Source organism: Chlamydomonas reinhardtii, chromosome 2 (genome assembly GCF_000002595.2).
Source record: "Chlamydomonas reinhardtii strain CC-503 cw92 mt+ chromosome 2, whole genome shotgun sequence".
Lineage (NCBI taxonomy): Eukaryota > Viridiplantae > Chlorophyta > Chlorophyceae > Chlamydomonadales > Chlamydomonadaceae > Chlamydomonas > Chlamydomonas reinhardtii.
In genome coordinates, this window is record NC_057005.1 from 654,030 (window position 1) to 675,116 (window position 21,087).

At 64.8% G+C, this 21,087-nt stretch overlaps 2 protein-coding genes across 2 annotated transcripts; one reads left to right on the forward strand and one right to left on the reverse strand.

The window, feature by feature from the left end:
- Positions 1-597: 597 nt before the first annotated feature.
- On the forward strand, positions 598-6,869 carry CHLRE_02g078050v5 (uncharacterized protein). The gene is made up of 8 exons (XM_043059182.1): positions 598-875; positions 1,336-1,449; positions 1,743-1,811; positions 2,070-2,165; positions 2,406-2,543; positions 2,735-2,866; positions 3,038-3,235; positions 3,366-6,869. The coding sequence occupies exons 1-8, from the start codon at positions 816-818 to the stop codon at positions 5,937-5,939; spliced, it is 3,381 nt and encodes a 1,126-aa protein (XP_042926816.1). The 5' UTR covers positions 598-815; the 3' UTR covers positions 5,940-6,869.
- A 602-nt stretch (positions 6,870-7,471) lies between these two features.
- CHLRE_02g078100v5 (uncharacterized protein) lies at positions 7,472-20,807 on the reverse strand. The gene is made up of 29 exons (XM_043059183.1): positions 20,186-20,807; positions 19,614-19,766; positions 19,261-19,446; positions 18,772-18,919; positions 18,429-18,572; positions 18,176-18,301; positions 17,928-18,041; positions 17,518-17,628; positions 17,193-17,345; positions 16,526-16,873; positions 16,180-16,330; positions 15,886-15,991; positions 15,480-15,594; positions 14,911-15,203; positions 14,350-14,642; positions 13,895-14,105; positions 13,497-13,637; positions 13,022-13,200; positions 12,570-12,690; positions 12,172-12,291; positions 11,741-11,927; positions 11,325-11,470; positions 10,873-11,007; positions 10,591-10,683; positions 10,008-10,199; positions 9,601-9,729; positions 9,187-9,366; positions 8,855-8,965; positions 7,472-8,613 (listed from the first exon to the last, which is right to left on the reverse strand). Exons 1-29 carry the CDS (start codon positions 20,660-20,662, stop codon positions 8,497-8,499), a joined length of 4,980 nt encoding a protein of 1,659 aa, XP_042926817.1. The 5' UTR covers positions 20,663-20,807; the 3' UTR covers positions 7,472-8,496.
- Positions 20,808-21,087: the final 280 nt, after the last annotated feature.

Consider the following 21,087-nt stretch of genomic DNA (forward strand, 5'->3'; position numbering starts at 1 on the left):
CGCCAGACCAGGGGCGACGAAGCCCAGTTCGACCCCACCCACACGGTTTCCCGTCCCACCGAGTCATGCAAACGTCTGGATCCAGATGAGCGGCTATCCCAGTAAAATGCCAGCCCGGAAAAGTCATCAGGCTAAGAGATAGACTCGAGCTTCTATTGCTAATCCTACTGTTCTAGATTAGTTATAGGGAGAACTAACATTAGAAGGGATTTGATTCTCAGGGGCGGCACAACCCTAGACATAAGGAAAGCGCATCACCTCTGCTGGCACATGGCACGTATTTTCTGCGCTGCAGATATGCTCATTGTAGAGCGCATGTCAAACGGAATGAGTCAAACGAAGGTTGATGTCGAAACTCGGGGCTCCAGGTCAGGGGTGCGGCGCCGGTGTGAGCGAAACAGCCCTGAACAAAACCGAAAGTAACTCGTGCCGTCCCGCGCCGCGGCTGGTGTAAGGCTGGCTTTTCGATAGCCAACTGCGCGGGGGTATGGGCCAAGAGCGAATCGCTGCTGTCATGGCACGTACTTGTCGCCGCATCATGTCATCCTGCCCTAACAGCATTTTCTGCTTCGTATACAACTTCGGCCCATAGGAGTTGCATGGTGCATTATATTACTGCCGCATTAAAACGCTATGCTCCTTTGGAAAACATAAGGACGTCGCACTCAAGTAGCCTCACGTCGTAATTGCAGCTTCGCACCAAAACACTCGACCAGCAGTCAAATCCCGTTGGGCTACTGCTATGGTGACACAGCCGTTCCAGGGCCTGGATTAGTCTTGGGCAGTCCGCCTTCGTTAGCAGGAGCCTGTGCGCCATGTCCTCTGAGGAGGTGCTCAAGCTAGCGCGTCTGCCGCGGCTTGATACAAATGCAAAGGTGCCTGAGAGTACGAGATGGGTGCAAGCGCATAAGTTCTGTTCTAGGCACGTGCCGTGGCTCTGCAGCGGGTGACCGCCGCGGTGTCGTTGCAGCGTCGGGACATCCTCGCGGTGACTTGGACATTGGGGCAGTTTCAGACAATGCAGCATGCGCACACCCCACCAGCGTGCGGGTTGCTGCTAGTCCAGCAGCCCCACCTGTCCACCCGAGTACTTGGGTATAGAATCAACCCCACACACCCGTCCCCCTCCCACACACACACGCGATGCCCACACCGTGCCGGGTTTCACGGGCCTCAACAGCGGTACGACAGCGCAGCCACAGCCAGCAGACACGAAGAGGCGTGCAGCTCCCATTCCCAACCAGCGCAGTGCTGGTCTCTTTCCCTTGGACCAGCGCCACGCGTGCCAAGCCCATGCCCCCCCCCAACATCCGCAACTTGCCCGCTCCCGCGCAGGCCAAGTGTGCTCGTAGCGTGGTGATGGCCAACATGCGCGCCTGGCTGCACACGCACGCCATGGTTGGGAAGGTGGACAAGTTGCATCCCGCCGTGGAGGGCATGATTGAGAAGGTGCGCACCACGATGCCCACAACCTTGGCAGCGTGCGCGCTTGTTGGTGTGTGACACACAAACGCGGTCTGGCTACACGCAGTTTGCATGGCTCCGGGCGCTCGTGCTGCGTTGCGTTGAATTGGTGTGGCCCGGTCCGCAAGCTCGCTCTTCACTAGTTCGGTATCCCCACGGTCCCGCTGTACTCCATACACCGCCCCACGATCCGGCCGGCCCTTCCCGCATGCCCCACCTGTCTCGCCCTCCTCTCATGTCCCGCTTTCCTCCCGCCTCTCCACCTGCTCTCTCTGTAGTGGTTTGAGTTGGTGGATGATGACGGCAGCCGGACTCTGAGCCACAGCGAGTTGTTCTCCGCGCTCAAGGTGCGACACAAGAGCGAGCGAGCTTGAATGATCGCACAACCCCACAGGCCACATGCTTGACGCGCTTGGTATTTGTAGGAGGGGGCCATGTGCGCAAAGTGCGCTGAGTACTGGGATGAGCGCAGGTCAGCGACACCTCAGGCGCAGTGCACACGCTGCGGTGTCTCCTACTCCTAGTGTCGGTTCGCGGGGCAGGCACTCTACAGCTGCAGCATGCCCACATGCCGTGACCACACGGCCCTCCCCCACACTCCTCAGGCCGCCAAGGTGCCGTGCGATGACGCCACCATCAAGACGCTCATCGGCCTCATGGACGTGAACAAGGACGGCATGATCGGCTGGGATGAGTTCGAGGTGAGCAGGGGAGGAGCAGAGCAGGCAGGCAGGCAGGCAGGCAGGCAGGCAGGAAGGCAGACAGGCAGCAAGCGCAGTGCCTAGGGACAAGTGTCTGGGGCAGCGTTGTGGGGGAGGGTTGGCGCCTGTAGGTGTGCACCGGTGCAAACCGGGCTCTGCCCACGCCCGAGTGCGTATGCGTGTGCTGGGGAGCCCCACGTCGGCCGCTCTTCTGACTCCATCCCGCTCACTCGCTCACAGATGTTTATGACGGAGGAGTTTGTGGCCGGCAAAAGTCTGCTGGGTGGCGAGTACCTGTTGCCCACTGGTGTGGCGCTGCCGTTCGGGGCCATGGTGGACAAGCTCAGCCGCGACCGACTCATGCAGGAGATCATGACGGTGGGGGGGGAGGGAGGGGGGAGGGGGGAGGTTGTGGCGTGCTAGGGATGCATGGGAGCCCGGAAGTGGAGGAGACGAAAATACAATCAAACCAAAGGAAAGGTTGAGCGTATGTGCACACTGCCGCATGCGCGATGCCACCGGGCTGAACCAGACATTTGCGTCGCTTGCGTGGCCTCCTCCTGCCGCAGCCCGGAGCCAGCCGCAACCGCTGGGCTGACGTGGCTCGGGACCCGGAGGCGCTGTCCAAGGCTGTGTCGGGCATTAAGATGGCGGCGGAGGTGACGGCCGCCACCGCACCGCGCGGCGCGCCCTCGTCACAGGTGCGTGTGGCAATTGAGCGCGTTCGCGCGTGCGTGTGCCACTAGTAGGGCACGTGATGAGCCCGATGCTGCTGAGAACATGTACTGCTGTGCCCCGTTTGGCGCTGCCTGACACGGCATCCCACCTCTCGCCTTTCGTCGCATGTCCTGGTGTTCATTTTCCCCGAGCAGCTTTCCGACGGCGGCGGAGGCGCGGAGCCGCTCACGCCGCGGCAGGCGCTCACTGCAGCCATGTTGCAAGAGCTGGAGGCGGAGAAGGCCGCAGCGGCGGGAGCAGGCGGCATTGCGTCGCCGGTGCCGCTTGCGGGGGCTGCGTCGAGCGGCGGTGTGCCGCCGCAACTCACTGCCCGCAACCCCATGCACGCCAACGTAAGTTCCGGCGTCTGGGACAAGGCGGGGAGTGCCCACAATGGGATCGCGGCAATGCAGTCGCAGCTCTTCACATGACACCGTTTCGTGCGCTAAGATGTCCCACCTGCGCCCTGACCTCCTGCCGCAGCAGCCAAATGGAACCCTGCTGCGTCGCTCGTTGAGTACCTCGGTGTCGCAGCACGCGCGATCCGTCTCGCCGGGCCCCGGATCGCCCGGTGGCAGCGCCGTGTGCCCCGCTCCCGGCTCCGGCGCGGCCACCGCCCGCACCAGGACAGGTCTGTCGCCGCTGCCGGCCAACGCAACTGCGGCAGCGGCCGTTGCCGCGGCATCCGGGTCCGCCACCGCACGCTCGCCGTTTTCTGACTCGCCGCGCTCGAGCGCTGCCGGCGGCCACGGGTCCCGCCTGGTATCACAGATGGCAGCGCTGTTTGGGAACGGCAGCGGCAGCGGCAGCCCTGGAGGAGGTAGCAGCCGAGCGAACAGCTTCCGGCGGCGCAGCACGGGCCCTTTCAACGCGGACTTTGGCGCGCTGGCAGGGGCGACAGCAGCAGCGGGGAACGACTACCGCAGCAGCCCGGGCGGTCGGAGCCCCGGCGGCGCCTCCCCCGGCGGCGCCAGCATGCCGCTGCCTCCCATGCCTTACTGCTACACCGTCCACTCGGCTGCTCAGTCCTCCGCTTCACCATCCAACATCGCTGACGAACTCTGCCCCTTCGGTGGAGGCCCCGGCGATGAGGAGTATTACGAGGCGGACGGGCCCTTAGCCGGTGGCCGCCTGACGCCGGGGCGGCGGGATGGCACTGCACCGGAGCTTCCGCGCGCACACAGCTGCTCCAATCTCCTGCCCTCCCAGCGGTCACAGCTGCTGCTGCAGCGGCAGCAGATGCAGGCGCAGCTGCCGATCGTGCCGCCGCCGCTGACGGTGCCGCGGGGCGGCAGCGCCTGCAGCGGCCCGGCCTCGTCGCCGTTTGAGAGCGGCGGTGCCAGCAACCTCAGCAGCCCGGCGGCGGAGGCGCGGCGGCTGCCGCCGCTGCAGCTGCCGCCGCCGCCCGGCTGCCCCTCCTCGCCATCACCCAGCAGGCAGCCAGCCGGCGAGGGTGACGACTGTCAGGGCGACACCGGGTGCGCAGGCCTGCCGTCAAACGGCAGCGGAGGGGGCGGCATGAGGCAGCCCGAGCCTCCAGTGCTGGGGCCGCCGCCGGTGGGCTCCAGGACCGGTCGGCGGCGGTCCGTGGAGTGGCTCAGTCCGTTGGGCCGCCAGAATAGCGACCTGCTTAGTCCCGTGTCGCCGGCAATGACCAGCCGCGGCGGGGGCGCCTCGCAGCAGCTCAGCCAAAGGCCATCCGACATACCCAGTCCTCTCCGCCGATCCAACACCTACCGCCAGGAGCCGCTGAGTCCGTTGGACATGCCCGCGGCCGCTGGATCCACCGGTGGCGGCAATGCAGGCGGCAGCGGGGGCGCAAGTGGCAGCGGGGGCGGGAGTGCCAGAGCCATCGGCCCGCCGCCGGCAAGCCGCGGACCCACTGAGATGGGCATCCTCGGCCCGCCCAGCCCAGTGTCGCCGCCCATGCCCGTCGCCAGCGGCGCGGCGGAGTGGTCCTACAGCGGTGCCTACCCGAGCTCGCAGCCCTCGCCCTCAACGCTGACGTCCCCCACCGCCGCTTCGTCCCAGCACAGGCGTCCTCCGCAGCGGACTCTCAGCCTCGTCGGTCAAATGGCGGAGCGCCTCGCAGAGGAGCGGAGGGCGGCGCAGCTGCAGGAGCTGGCATCCGCCTCGGCCTCGGGCTACGGCACAGCACGCTCGCTGGCCTCACCCGGCGGCGCCGGTGGAGCCATGTCGGGCTCATTCGCCGCCGCTGCTGCCGCTGCAAACAGCGGCAGGGGCTCGCACACGGAGCCGCAGCTGCATTTCGGCGACAGCGAGGACGGCGAGAGTGGCCTGGGCGCTCCGTGGGACGTTGGCGCCAGCGCCAGCGGCAGCAGCACCGCCAACATGCGGTCCATAAGCAGCATCAACGGCATGGGGTGGCCGGCGTCGGGAGGCCCTTCGGGGCTTGCGGCTGACGTCAGACGTGGCACACACACCGGGCAGCAGCAGCTGCCACGCGCCAGCAGCGACGCACACGGGTCAGGCGCGGCGGGCGCGATGGCGCGCGCAAGCATCCCGCCTCTCCACCTGGGGTCGCACGAGGACGCCGGTTTCGCGGCTGCTATGCTGCAGGGCGTACCGACCTCGCGCCCTACCTACGGCGGCAATGCGCGAGCGATGCCAGTGCTCACGGACGCGGCCGGCATGAACGGCTACATGCGGGAGCGGCTGCTGGGTGCTGGAGGCTCCGGCACCCAGCAGCCCCCGGCGGAGGCGCTGTCGCCGCAGGCGGGCCTGCCGCCGCAGCTGCAGCTGCAGCACCCAAGCAACAAGTTCCTGGCTGCAGCGGCGGCAGCTGCTGCCTCAACTGCGGCGGAGCTGCAAGCGGATGCCCAAGCTGCTAGTGCTGGTGCTGCTGCCGGTGCCGGTGCCGTGGCGGCGCCTGGAGCAGCTGCACTGAGTCCGCAGCCGCCAGCGCCGCGCACCGAGCCGCGCCCGCCCCTGGGGGGTGAGGCGTCACGACTGCGGCTGCCGATGTCAGCGCTGAGCGCGGCTGCCGCGGGCAAGGCTTCGTCCACGCCTGCTGCCGGAGGCGCCGGTGGGCGGTAGCTGCTGGCTGGGCTTGACTTGAATGTCCAGGCATATAGCATCTGAACTGCAACTTTTGGGGAGTCATTGAAAGCTCCCTTCACGAGCTGAGGCGGCTTTACCACGGCATTAACAGCGACATCACTGTCACATGCATCCTGCACTCACCATACTTGTGGTACTATAGGCCTGGTAAGTGCCTTGGTACTTGTAATTCATGATACGATAGTATTACCTTGACTTGCTATCATGAGTCCTTCGTATACCGCTTCATTGCACACCTGGGACAATTCCCGGTTTGCGTTGCTCATTATTCATCAGGTGATCAGGTGTGTCGGCGGGCACATCGTGGAAGGTTGCGCGGAGGGCTTTGGCCAGGGGTGCAGCAAGAACTGGATACCGCGCGCCGTGCTGTGCCGGTCGCATTTGCCCGCGGGTGTCGGATGAGTTGCAGCTGGTTGCCGGTTTTAGTATGACGAGCAGGATGCCACAACCTTTTGCAATAGCATTGGCCTGCTGCAAATCATGTACGGTGCGCATCCATTTGTATGCGTAATACTTGCGCTCTAACAGCTGAAGTGGTGCACGGGGTTCATGTCAAGCATGGCATCGCCAATTAGCGCCGACTTGCAGCTGCTTGCGGGCGGAAAGGAGGGGGAGTAGGAGGAGCGGGCGGCGCAGTCCGCCGTGGCGGGATGCCACGCAGGCTGTGCTTCATGGGCCGGCTGCATGGGGCTCGTAGCACGGGCCTTGGCGCACAACGCCCGACCCTGTGTTGTTGTTAAGAGCTGTCGCAGGTCCATTTCAGTAGAGTGCCCGAACGCGTTGGATGCGACAAGACAGGGCAAGGGGCAGATTGGCGTAATCCCGTAGTGTGCAGACCTAATGCGTTGGGTATGACCCCAGTCGTGTCATTCTGCCGGTTGTGCACGTCTCCACCACCGGTCCCTCCATTACGGCGCCGTACAAAGCCGGCAGAATGACACGACCGCAGCATGGGCCGCCTCGTCGCTGCTGCCGCCTGTGGCTGACCTACGCCGGGTGTCCGACACATTGGCAACAGCCAGCCAGCGCAGCGGGGGGCGATGCGGGCGCCGGGCGATGCGGGCGCCGGGCTGCTCGCCCAATTGCAGGAGGCGAACCAGTTGAAAGACAGCGCGACCGCATTGCTCAGGCGGTGCGGAGCCCTGGCCGCTGGTGCGGCCGCCACGACAGCCAAAAGCCCACACCCTAGATCCGGAGTCTGTTGCGTGGCTGGCGTGCGTGTCAAGCTTGTGTGCGGCATGGTGGCGGAGGCGATTGCAGCGGTGCGGGCGGCGCGGTAGATGCCTGTCCGCACGGAAAGACCGCTCACCCCGTCACACTGGCCCCCGCCATGGACGCCTCCGGCACAGCACCCCTGCGCCAGAGGCACTGCCACCCTGGCACCCCTGCCGCTTACTGCTGCATGTCCGAAGTTCAGGCAGCGACAGGAGCCCAGTCTCCGGCCCAGCGGGTGGACAGTATGCGGGCGACAAGGCAGTGCCGCAGCCAGGCACTTGGGGCAGTCTTGGTGGTTGTAGGGTTGCTGACAGCAAACTGATTGTACACATGGACCCAGGCAGGCTAGCTCGCTTGCTTGTCCTTTGTCCTTCAACAGCGCACGTCTACGGGCCTGATTCGGCTCCGTCGCAGCGTGCCATGCCGTTCCAACCAAGGGGGCCCGCCATAAGTATCACTCGGCAGACCCAAAGCCGGACCCATGTGCCGGACCTTGATCCAGCCCGTAGCCTTCCCCTATCGGCAATCCACACGCGCCAACACACCAATTTCTCCTTGACCTTGCATCCTGCCTTTCGCTCCTGCACATACTGTACTGTAGCCAATTCGCGGCCTGGCGCTTGCACACGCATGCGCCGTTGCTGGCAGCTCGTGTACCTGCCCACCCGGTGATGCTGCCGGCTGCGCCACCCAAGCCCACAGTGCGTAATCCCCACACACAGCACTACCAACCCAGGCGCCTATCAAGTTGTCTATGCTCCCTCATCCACACAGACCGCCAACTGGACTGTAGCTTGACTTGCCCTTCCTATGGCACTGACCCTGATGTCTCGTGGCCTAACCTGTGGCCACCAGTGCCTGCCGCACGCTCCCCAGCATCCTTAATCCGCACCGACCGCCTCCGTGATCTACCTGGTTTCTGTTACCCCATGCTCGTGGGCAAACGGGTCTGGCTCACGCGAAGCAGGACACGAACGCGCACACGTGCCACAGCAAGTCCAGCATGCGCCAAGATATGGCCGCTCCGCGGCAACTTGAACCACACACAGCCGCCGACGCCACAGCTCTGCCGCTCCGTACCGACGGCGCCTCCGCGGCGCCCCGGACCGCAGCTGCAGCCGCCGTCCCTCCACACACCTGCACATGCCGCGCTTCCATGATCCCGCCGCCGCAACCCTAACAGCCTGCAGGCGCGGCATTATCGCCGCGCCTGCTGCACCTGGCCCCAGGCAGCTAGCCCGGGCCCTCAGCCTCTGCCTCCGCCTCCGCCTCAGTCGCTGCAGCCGCCAGCAGCACACACGCGTCCTGCTTTGCCTGCTTAGGTGACGTTGAAGGTCTTCTTGAGCTTGATGACCACGCGCCAGTCGTCCTTGGTCATCTCGTCCTTGAAGTACTCCTTGAGCGCGTCAATGGACTCGCGGCTGATCACCGACACCTGCGTGTGCGCGTGTGCGTGCACAGGAGGGCGTGTGGGCAGGAGACGTGCGTGTGTGTGTTCCGAGGGCGTGTATGTGCAGGTGGGCGCATGTGTGTGCATATACAGGAGGCGTGTGTGCAGAAACGTGTGTGCGGACACGAAGTACAAACAGGCGGGCGACATTGTGCGTGCGCGCGCGCTTGTGTGTGTGTGCCCCACGCCTTATCCTCCATCTCCTCATCCTGCAGCTGCTGCTCACCAGCTGGTGGTTGTGGTCGAAGTGGCGGCCGTACAGACGCGCCTTCTCCTCCGTGGTCTCGCCCTCGATCTTCATGGCCACACTCTCACCCGCGCGGGCCTTGTCCACCGTCTGCACAGCGAGGGGGGCAGGTGGGTGGTGAAGGCAGGCTGCGCGGGCAGGCTGGTTGGGGCATGGGGCTCGACCCCACTCTTCCCCTATGTCTGCCACTCTTCCCCTATGTGTGATCCCACAGCAAATGCACAGGCAGTTCACCAAGGCAAAACGACAGAATTCTGCAACATCTGCCTCCTGCCAACTTTGTCTGACACCGCCCTCGCACGGATCCGCACCTTGTGGTTGATCTCCATGCCCGCGATGCGGCCCAGCTCCACGGCGCCGGTCTCGGTGATGGCCGCCACGGGCGTGCCGATCTTGGCGATGCCCTCCACGATGTCCACTCCCACCACGATGGGGTCCTTCTTGTTGAACACGCAGGTGGGCAGGATGCGCATCACCACCGGGAACACGGCCTGAAGGGCGGGTGGGGTTGGGGCGGGAGGGTAGAAGGGAGCGGGCATGACATGTTAGGCGTGGCAGCGATGATGTACATTGGAAAAGACAAGAGACTGGTTGAAAGAAAGGAAACGGGTGATAATTGAGGAGGCGATGGCCTTCCGGGCCCACAAGGGCGAGGGGTGCACTTGACGGATGCATCTGTAGCCCAAACACGCGCATTCCGCCCTCGCTCCCCCCTTCACGCTCACCCGGAAGCGCGCCGCCTCCTGCTCCGCGCTCCTGATCTGTTTGACGTACGCGGTGAACTGGTCGAACAGGTGGTAGATGATGTCGGCGGTGAAGATCTTGACGCCGTAGTCCTCAGCCAGCTCGCGAGCCTGCGAGGAAAGCACGTGGGGACAGCAAGGGCGCGTTTACTGATGTCAAGCCACAACACGAATGAAACGACCGACCCAATGTGTGCACTCTGGGCAAGCAAGTGGCACCTCGTGACCCCGCCAATGTGTGTGGAGGTTGCGAGGGCGAGCCTGCCCCTCCTGCACGCCCCTCCTGCCCTCGCCTGCTCCCAGATTCACGCGGATGGGACCTACTACTATTTGGGCTAAAGGAGTACAACTTCCGGCCCCCCTGCCCCATCCCCCCGCCTCCCGCTCACCTCCTTGTTCACGGGCACGTCAAACGCCAGGATGCAGGCGTACTTGGGGCACTTCTTCTCGTTCATCACGTTGGCTCGCAGCACGTCCTTCTTGTGCACCGGCCCGATGTTAATGCCCGACACGGGGATGTTGCCGCCGTCGTCAGAGGACAGGAATGTGAGCAGCGCCTCCAGGGAGCCCAGCGTGGAGGCCTGAGCGCGGGGGTGAGGTGGTGAGGGTGCAGGGTGGGGAGATGGGGTTGTAGATACCAGCCCAAACTGAACCGAACCTAATGCAACAGAGCGAGGAGGAAAGCGTGGCCTATGCTTCGACAACGGAGTGGCACTCGACAGTCGTAAGGAAAGTGGTGGGTAGGTTGGGCAGTTAGGACAGGGTGGGCGGGGAGAAGGATGAGGTTAGGTAAGGACAGGGTGGGCGGGGAGAAGGATTAAGTTAAGGTGTGAAGGCAGCAGAGCGCGGGTTGCGGGCAACTCGGGAGGGGTAGGATGGAACGTTGGACTGGCGGAGGCGAGGTCATCCGGGCACACAACACCGCCCGCCTCGTACCTGCCCTCCCTGCCCTCCCTGCCTGCCCGCTCTCACCTGCACGCACACGCCCTCTCCGCCCTTGTCGACCTTGGAGAAGATGTCGGCCATGTCCTCCATCACCGCGTCCTTGAGCTCCTCCTCGTCGTCCTGAGGGGGACAGGGAGCGAGGGGAAGCGAGTGTGTGTGTGTGTGTGGGAAGGTGGGTAGGTGGTGGAGTGGGGGAAGGGAACAGGTGGCATCAGAGGCCCCGGTTGCGGTGCAGCAGCCGCGATCTGCCGCCGCTGGGCCCACACACACAGGTGCTGTCCTCATGCACACACGCACACACGCACGCACCTCGGGCTGCACCACGAACAGGCTGGTTCCCGCCACGGCCGTCTCTAGCCCCGGCGCCACGATCTTGACTCCCATGGCGGCGCGGATCTCCTTGTGGTCCATCAGGCTGCCCTTGATGCGCAGCTCGCGCAGCACCTGCACATAAGGCGTGTTTAGGAGTGAGTGCGTGCGTGAGAGTGCGTGTGCGGGCGTGTGTGTTAACGAACACAAGGAAAATAATACGCGCAGGACAGTGTGTGTGTGTGTGTGTGTGTTTGTGTGTGTTTGTTTGAGAGCGCAAGGTTGGTGTTTGTGCATGTGCGAGTGTAAGGGCAGATGTGAGCACAAGGGTCAATGTTGCAACACGCACACGCCACTACCGTACCCCCATCCCCCCCATCCCCTCCTAGACTCTTTCACACGCTACATGCACGCACGCAGCTCAGCCCAGCCCGGCTCAGCCCGGCCCGCACCTGCGGCGTTTTTAGCGCTTTGATGCGCGTCACCAACGGCCCTCCCAGTCCGCACACCACGATCTTGTCCCCCTCCTTGAGCTTGCCGTTCACCAGCACCACATCCACCGTGGTGCCCAGGCCCTCCATGGTCTTCACCTCCAGCACTGCAACACAGGATGTGTGTGTGTGTGTGTGTGTGTGTGTGTGTGTGTGTGTGTGTGTGTGTGTGTGTGTGTGTGTGTGCCTTAATGCCTGACAAGCATGGGGCGCCACCCCATGTCCCCACGACCCTACCACGCCTCCTCCCGAACTAAAACACCCCACTCAATCCCACTTGCCATTCGCCATGCGTACCCTCATCGCGCCTGCCCAACCCGCCGCCACCACCCAACCGATCCTCCCCGCTTCCCCCCTCCACCTCCCCAGCAGCTCACCCGTGCACTGCGTGTCGGCCACATACATGAGCCGGTCGCCCATCATGGTCTGAGTCAGCTTCACGATGAGTTGCAGCAGGTCCGGGATGCCCTCGCCGGTGATGGCGGAGGTGGGCACCACGTTCACGAACTTGCGCGGGTCGGGGTTCTTCCAGTACAGCGACACGTTCAGGCCCTGCTCGTTCAGCTGCGAGGCGGGAAGGGGGGAGAATTGGGGGTTGCGGGGAGGAGAGAGGAGGGAGCTGTCAGGCACTGTGAGGGAGAAAGGGGCGGTGGGCATGTCCCAATGCTAGGCGCCAACGAAACATGACCGACCGTCCTTCCCTTCCACACTAATCCCACCCGCTCCAGTTGCGCAACGTTTTCCGCTTTCTCCCCCTCCTCCTCCTCCGCCGCCCCGCCCGCGCCCCTGCACAACCCCCGGCTCTCACCTGCAGGAACACCTGGCTGCTGCGCTGCTCGAACTCCGTCATCACAAACTCCTTCTGGCGCTTGAAGGCGTCGCGCACCGGCGAGTCCGGCACTGACTTCCAGCCGTACAGGCGGTCCACCTGCGCGGCGGCCCAATGGCGCGGCGTGACGTGGCGGGCCGTGTCGTGTCGGTTCGTGCACCACAACGCCATGGGAGCTCGCACTGCCATCCGATACGTTCCCAAACAATGCGCTGCGCATGTCTGCTCGCTAGCCGGGCATCCAACCCGCCCCTACGCCCCACAGACCTACACAGCCCCCAGGGCATATACCGCCGCGGCTGTGCCGCCCACTGCCTGCCCGCCTCCGCCTGGCCCATCCGCCCACTGCCTGCCCGCCTCCGCCTGGCCCATCCCACCTTGTTAAGCGCGATGACGAAGGGCGTCTTGCGCATCTTGAGCAGGTTGATGGACTCGATGGTCTGCTGCTCCAGGCCGTGCATCAGGTCCACAATCAGAACCGCCATGTCGCACAGGCCGCTGCGGCCGGCGAGGGAGGCAGGCAGCGGGTGCAGGCGCAGGGCGAGGATTGGAGAGTTAAGGAGGAGGAGGAGGAGGAGGAGGAGGAGGAGGAGGAGACGGGCAGGGGAAGGATGGTGTCGTGGTGTTCACAGAGGAGGCGCGTGTGAAGGTGGTCTTACACAGTGTGGGGTCATGGTGCCGGAGCAGCACCGTGACAGGGCCGTGCGGACTGCCGTCGCGGCTAGCTAGGGATCTCAGTGACAAGAGGACCGCTGTCGACCCCAATGTCTGGGTCTGTTCATCCGTCATTCACCCCGTCACTCAGCCGCCCAGCCAGCCTGCTACTCACCTGCCGCGCTGGCGCAGGTTCGTGAACGACTCGTGGCCGGGCGTGTCGATGACAAGCAGGCCCGGCAGCTTCATGTCGAAGGCGCGGCCGCCGCGCAGCGACTCCGTGCGCTTCTCGACCGCATCCGCCGGCACGAACGTGGCGCCGATCTGCTGCGTGATGCCGCCCGCCTCGCCGTCCTGTTGGTGCGGGGTGGTGGGTGGGTGGGTGAGTGCCGGTGGTGGGGCCGATGAGCGCGGTGTGATGCGGCCGTTGTAACAGGCAGTGACACAGGCAATGGGTTGTGTGGTCCGCAGCATCACCAGGTCTGCAAAGCTGCGAGTGCCGGACTGGATGGTGGCGTTGCCCATGTCCACGGTCCCTTCCCCAACGCCCTTCGTAGCCTCCACTGCCCGCGCAAGTGCTGCGGCCTCCCTGCCCGCCTCCCGCCCGGCTCCCCGCCCCCGCCCCCGCCCGCCCCAGCCCACCGGCCCACCTGCACGTTGGTGCGGCGGATGTTGTCCAGGATCTTGGTCTTGCCCACATCCACGTGGCCCAGGATACAGCAGATGGGCGAGCGCAGCTCCTCCTTGTTGGCGTTCTTGCGCGCCTCCGCCGTGCGGGCCAGGCGCTTGTCCTGCACGGCCAGGGGATTGGGGCGGGTTGCAGGTCAAACAACAACATGAGCGCATGTTGGCAGTCCTGAACATGCCAGCCGAGCGCAGATCGCTTCCGGTCCCTGCACTGCGCGCGCCACGTTAGCGCTTCGACTGGGCCTTGCCTCCCCCACACCTGCAAAGTTCCAACTCAAGACAGGACTCCCGCAGACCCCATGCCCACCATACACACAGCCCACCACGCATCCCCCACACGAACGCAGCCCAATGCACCCACCCTGGCCTCCTCAATGCGCATTTGGCGCTCCTCCTCGCTGTCCGCGCTCTCATCGTCGCTGTCGTCATCGCTGTCGTCGTCATCGCTCTCCTCCTCGCTGCTCTCCTCCTCGCTGCTCTCCTCCTCGCTCTCATCCTCGTCGTCGCTCTCGTCCTCGTCATTGCTCTCGCTGCCCGACTCGGAGCCAGACTCTGACCCAGACTCGGAGCCGCTGCGAGGGACAGGAAGGGGGGTTCCATGCATGTTAAATAAGACGAGAGGGCGTAGCCAGGGTACAGGGGGGGGGGCAGACCAGGTACTGTGTCATCAGTGCTGTCGCGCTGCTGGTGAACGAGAGCTTGGCGCACGTCCCGTGGCCATGCAAGCCAGCCCTCGGCGCTCAGACGGCGAGCTACACGCACAACGGCCCCCACGAGAGCCTCCGCGAGACCCGCTCCGATGAGCCCCATTCGTACCTCTCGTCGTCCTCGTCCTCGTCCTCGCTCTCCGCGGCCTTCTTGGCTGCGGGGGCCTTGGCTTGCGCCTTGGCGGCCGCCTTGGCCTTCTCCTCCTCCGCCTTCTTCTTCGCCGCTGCCGCCTTCTCCTCCTCCGCCTTCTTCTTCGCCGCAGCCGCCTTCTCCTCCTCCGCCTTCTTCTTAGCCGCCGCGGCCGCCTCCTCCTCGGCCTTCTTCTTCGCGGCCGCCTCCTCCTCCGCCTTCTTCTTGTCGGCCAGGATTTGGTCGGGGTCCAGCTGGTCCCAGTCGTCGACCTGGCGATGTGTGGGGTGTGGGGCGGGGCAGTCAGTTCCAAAATCTACGGAGATCCAGAGCCCCAGGGATCGCGGCTTTGCTGAATGGAGGCATTGCTTGCATGCGGGCATGGTCGAAAGAGCAGCCCACTTGCTTGCGGCAATGCAACTGTAAGTGCTTGATATTGTGTGGGGCAAAGGACCGGACGGACGTCGCGACCCGCCTGCTAGTCAACCCAATCCCACCCCACGCCCGTGCCCCACGCCCTAGGCGCCACACCCAGCTCACCGCCTCCCAGTCATCCACCAGGGCCGCCGCCGCCTCAGGCTCCTCCGCCGCAGGCGCTTCCGCCTCCGCCGCGGGCGCAGCCGCCGCCGCCACCTCCGCCTTGGCGGGCTCCTCGGCCGCCGCTGCGGCCTCCGCGGCCTCGCCAGCAGGCAGCTCCAGCGACGCCTCGCGGTCTGCGCCGCCCTCCTGCCCGGCCTCCTGGCCCGTCTTCTTCTGCCCCGGCTTCTTCTTACTGGCGTACACAACCTTCTTCTTCTTGTCCGCCGCCTCGCCGGGAGCGCCCAGGTCAATGCCTGGGCAAGGTCAGGGTAAGCAGGCGGAGGCAAGGGACGCAGCGGTAAGTCCAGAGCGCCGGTGACCCAGCATCTGCCGATGGCATTGCCTGTTTGTGCGTGCGCGAGACGGGCCCGCCCATTGCCAAGCGTCCCAGCACCCCACGCGTCGCTGCACCCTACGCGCTTCGTCACCCAAGCGTCCCAGCACCCCACGCGTCGCTGCACCCTACGCGCTTCGTCGCCCAAGCGTCCCAGCACCCCACCGCCTCGGCACCCAGCACACGCCCCCCTCACCCTTCTCCGCGGCCTTGGCCAGCAGCTGGGCCGCAATGGCTGCGCGGCGCTCCGCCTCCTCCTTGGCCTTGCCGGTCAGCAGCTTGCCCTCGCGCTTCAGCTGCTCGCGCTTGGCCTGTGGGGCGCATGCACATGCAGATTAGTTACTGATTAGGAGGCACAGGGACAGCAAGGCGGGGATGCAAGGATTCCCATTTGCGGTCCGGCCAAGACAATGGTGTCGCAAAGAATTGGGTACAGGCACACAGGTATGTTGTTTGAGACGTGCCCGCCCCAGCGATTGCTGCCTATGTGGTTGGGACACGCCAGTTGGCTAGGCGCCGCTTTCAGCCGTCCCCGCCAAGCTGCTCACTGCCCCGTCTTGCACGCAGCAGCAACCGCGCCTCCCGGCCCTCCGCCCACTCACCCGCTCCTTCTCCTTCTTGATGCGGCGCTCCTCCTCCTTGCGCGCCTCCTCCTCCTCAATGCGCCGCATCTCCTCCTCCTCCTTGGCGCGGCGCTCTGCCTCAATACTGCGAGTGGCGTGGAGCAACACACAGCAACATATGTTGAGACGACATACACACAACACTCCGCTCCAGGGCGCATGGTCACGCAACTTCTAGCACCCACGCCAGCTATCAGGCCTGCGAAGAGGCCGCCACACCGGCGCCGCCAATGCGTGCAGGCTCCTCCACAGGATCCTGCACCCCACACTCACCGGGCGGCCTCCTCCTCGGCGCGCTTCCGCGCCTCCAGCTGCTCCCTCAGCTTCTTGGCGATGGCGCTCTCCTTGACCGGCTTGCCCTTCTTGTCCTTCTTGCCGCCCTCGCCCTCGGCCCCTTCCTCGCCGCCCTCAGCCGGCGCGCCGCCTGCACGGGGCAGACACGCACACATGCAGAATTCCGTTGGTGCCGGAGGGTGGGAGGGAAGGTATGATGCCTGGGAACCCACCCGCACAAGGCGGTGCCACCTGCCACGGCAGCACGCCGCCGCTTACGCCGCCCCGTGGCAGGCACACGCCAGCCCTTACAGCCCACTAGTAATCCCAAGCCATGCTTACTCACCCTCCTTCTCCGCCGCCTTCTTCTCCTTCTCCTTCTGCTTCTTCTTCAGCTTCTTCTTCTGCGCTGCGCTCAGCTCCTTGCCACCCTCGCCGCCCTCCTCGCCGTCGTCGCCCTCAGCGTCATCACCCTCGGCGTCCGCCGCAGCAGGCGCCGCCGCCGCAGCAGGCGCCGCCGCCGCCGCGGGCGCCTCCGCGGCCGCGGGAGCGGCGTCAGCGGCAGGCGCGGCCGCAGCCTCCGACGCGGGCGGCTTGGGCCCATCGATCATGGCCAGCAGGGCGTCAATGTCCTCATCCTCCTTGTCAGCCTTGCCGCCCTTGCCCTTCTTCTTAGCGGCCTTCTTGCCGGCGCCTGCTTGGCATGTATATAAGCGGAATGCTTAGCTGGTAGCGTGAGGCGCAATATCCCCGCGGCCCCGGCCCATGGCACCTGCGCGCCGCCCTCCCGTGCTGTGCACCGACGTGGCCGTCCCAAACCCGCCCAACCCGCCAGCAACCACCTGTGCCACCCATCCAACCTTGGCCAGTCGTGCACCTTCCCTTCCCTTCCCAACGGCGCTCGCCATCTCTGCGGTGCCCTTGCTTTCCGGCGACACAGCCACCCAGTCCCCAGACCGCCAACGATGCCCTCCTGAATCCTGACCCCGCAAACAGCCCACTGGCGCACCCACCCGCTGCGGGCTGCTCCTTGGGCTTGTCCAGCTCCGCCAGCAGGGCATCCAGCTCCTCGTCCTCCGCCTTCTTGGCCGGCTCCTTGCCGCCCTTGCCCTTGCCGCCCTTCTCCTTCTCGGCAGCCTTGGGCGCGGGCGCGGGCTCGGCAGCAGCTGTGTGCGTGCGCGATGGTGTGGGCGAGCGGGGCAGGTGAGAAGCACGCGCGGGTGTTGTGCTGATGGCTCCATCAGACTTGGCGCCATCCGTGCACGTTCGATGCACTTTCCCCGCGTGCTCCGTCCTTGCGCACGCCCAGCCCTGTTCGCACGCGCCCCTCCTGCTCACCTGCGTCCTGCTCCAGGGCCGCAAAGAGGTCACCCATGTCCTTCTTCTTGCTCTTCTTCTTGTCCTTCTTAGGAGCCTCCTGCTCCTCCCCAGCGGCCGCGGCTGTGGAGGCTGCAGGATTGCAGAAGAAGTCTCAGCACCAATGTTGCCGCTTCTCAAGCCGACACGGCTGGCGTCCACCACGAGCCCCAGCCCAACTCTTTGTGGGCGGCCGGTAAAGAGGCGGCTGAACGTCGCTACCGGGCAGTCTCAGTCACGCTGAACTCCTCCCACTTGAACACTGACGACCACGAGCCAAGTCGCAGGCAGCCCATGGCCACTGCCATTCGTGCCGTAGCTTAAGCTGCATCACTCCCCGTATCCCGGTGTCCCTGCCCTGCCCGGCCCTCTGCCACCCGCCCCGGCCTCACCCTCGGCGTCCTGCTCCAGGGCCGCGAAGAGGTCGCTCATGTCTTTCTTCTTGCTCTTCTTCTTCTCCTTCTTAGGAGCCTCTTCCTCCTCCTCTGCTGCCTCCTCGGTGGCGCCTGCTGGCGGCAGGCAGGCACGTGTTGTGTGCGCCTCGATGACAATACCCTACACGCGCTCAACACTTCCCAACAGACCCCGTCCGTTTCACTGTTCCTACAGCTATTCTGCTTGCACCCCGTACTTGGCTTACCAGCAGCAGCGTCCTCCTCCAGGGCCGCAAACAGGCTGCCCATGTCCTTGCCCTTCTTTTTGTCCTTCTTGTCCTTCTTCTTAGGAGCCTCCTCCTCCTCGCCCTCGGCCTCCTCCTCAGCCGCACCTGTTGAATCGCGCCATTCCACCAAGCCGTCAGCCCTCTCTGCCGAGCCGCAACCCTACTTGCATGCCCCGAAACGCACCCTGACCCAGTCCATTCGAGTTTCCTGGCTGCAATGCTTGCCACGCACCTGCAGCGTCCTCCTCCAGAGCTGCGAAGAGGCTGTCCATGTCCTTGCCCTTCTTGTCCTTCTTGCCGCCCTTTTTGGGCTTCGCGGCCGGCTCCTCCTCCTCCGCCTCCTCCTCTTTGGCCTCCTCCGCCGGCGCAGCAGCGCCTGCACGATCGACGCCAAGTGGCAGTTGAGGATTGCAACCATCCCTGAAGCGCTAAGTGTATAGCCATCCCAGCCATCGGCTTTGGCCGAGTTGCGGGACGGCCAGTGCCGCTTAGCTGACCCAAAATTAGACCCTTCCCGCTCCACCAGCGCAGAGCCCTGACCCCTTCCTTCACAGCCCATGCGCCCCCAGGCTCACCGTCAGCGTCCTCCTCCAGCGCCGCAAAGAGGCTGTCCATGTCCTTCTTCTTGCCCTTCTTGTCCTTCTTGCCGCCCTTGGGCTTGGCGGCAGGTGCCTCCTCCTCCTCAGCCTCCTCCTCCGCACCAGGCAGCTTCGACTTGAGGCCCTGCGCATTTCGCAGTCCAATGGCCGGTTCAGGGCTGCGCTGAGCAGCACCACTGCCGCAACCCATATCGCCCGGGGCGCACGCACAATGCCCGCTTGGTCCCAACGCTGTGCTACCATTGCCCAGCCATTCCGAGCAAGCGCGTACCGGCCTTTGCCTCGCTCCAGCCCGCAGCTACCCCACCTCCCTCTCTCTGCCCCACGAGCTACAACCCTCAAGCCCAACCGGCCTCTTGGCCCAAGCCAGCTGCTTCCCTCACCCTCAGCGTACCGTAACCGCCGCCGTACCCATACCCATACCGTCCGCACCATCACGCCCACCACCACCTCGACGACCCGCACCTTGGGCGGCTGCTGCGGGCAGGGCTCGCCCACCTCCGCCTCGTCCGGCAGCACCACCAGCACGCCATCCGGCTCGCCCACCCAGCCGCAGTCGTAGGCGCTGCACAGCATGCCGAAGCTGTCCACGCCCTTGAGCGACTTGCGCTCCATCTTCAGGCCACTGCCAGGGGTGGTGGCGCCCACCGGCTGTGCGCGCATACGGAGGCACAAAGAAGAAGCAGACGGCTGTTGGAGAGGGGTTTCCCAGCGCCTTACGAAGCGCGAGCGCATTCCGCCACGTTCAACCGTGTTTCCTCCCCCGCCCCCGCGTCCCCTCCCGAGCCCGCCCAACGGTCCGCTAGCTCCCCACGCACCGCAAAGATGACCTTCATGCCCTCCTCCACGTTCAGGGCGTTGGTGACCACCACGCTCATGTCGCTGCCCCAGTCCACATCCACCACCCGCAGCCGATCACCCTTGGGGTGCGGCTTCACGCTCAGCACCTCCGCAACCACAAGGCCGGAAGCCTGCGCTCGGATAAAGTGCGGGAGCACGGCGCCCCAGAGGTGTTATGTGCGTCGGCGTAGGTCTCAGGAGGGGACCTGACAAGCAAGACCGACCTGATTCGGCAATAGCGCATCTAAGTATGACTGTGATGTTTCTGTCTGCTTAAAGTGCGCGTTGCGAAAGTGCCGCCGCTGGCAGCGTGCACCGGCCCGGCCTCCGCGGCGGTACCCGCAGCTGTCGGCGCAACACCCTAACCAACACCGCATTGAAGCTCAACACGTCTACCTGGCCCGTCCAGGCTTCAAAACTACACCACAACCGTCTACAGTCTAGCTGGTTGACGAGGGGGGGTTTGCTGTGACTGGTCCGGGCACGCTGGCTGTGGGCAGCTGTCCCCGATACACACGTCGTGGGCCTCGTTGGCCTCTGTGCTGCGCACCTTCTTCGCGGGCTTTGCGGGCTCCTCCTCCTCCTCCTCGTCCTCATCCAGAGCCGCAAATCCCGCCTTCTTGCCACCCGCCTTCTTGGCAGCGGCCTTCGGCTTGGCCTTGGGGGCCGGCTCCTCCTCCTCGTCCTCCTCGTCGTCCCCGCCATCCTCACCCAGCAGCGCAAAGGCCGAAGCAGCCGGCTTCGCCGCCTTGCCCTTCGCCGGCTTGCCCTTCGCCTTGCTCACAGGCGCGTTGTCCTCATCTGAGTCCGCAGCGGCCTTCTGAGCGGCCTTAATTGGGTCGATATCATCGTCGTCGTCGTCCGCAAACCCGCCTTTGCCTCCCTTCTTGCCCTTTTGCTGCTTCTTAGCCTTCGCGGCCTTGGGCTTAGCGGGCGAGTCCTGAGCGGGCTCGGCCGCCGCTCCAGACTGCTCGGGCTCAGCGTCTGGATCGTCCAAATCTAGAAGTGCTGCCTTCTTCTTTCCCATTTTCTGTTGTTGGGAAAAGAAGGTTTTTGAAGAAGAAGAACACGCGCGACTTGTCTGTCACAGTTAAGCTATTTTGTTATCAATTGAAGCTATCGCGGTATAAAATCGGAATCCTATGAGTTGGCACAAAGGCCAAAAAGGAAGGATCCGTGTGCGAGCGAGGGCTTTGGAGAGTCGTTGTGCCGGCCTCATCGGGGACCTTCTCCCTTCCATCTTCGTGGGTTCAGCCACCACACCGTTGCCGCCATGCCTAGTAATGGCAGCAGCATGTAGGACTTAGCAGGGCGGAAGGGGCGCAGGACCGCAACAGGGGTAGCAGCTGATGAGGGCACCGCTGGCGGGGCAGGGTCTGCGGACGTTGGGTCTGGCCGGCCGGAACCAGCCCTGCGATGGAGGAGCTGCCTGCGTGCCCTTCCCCATGCTGC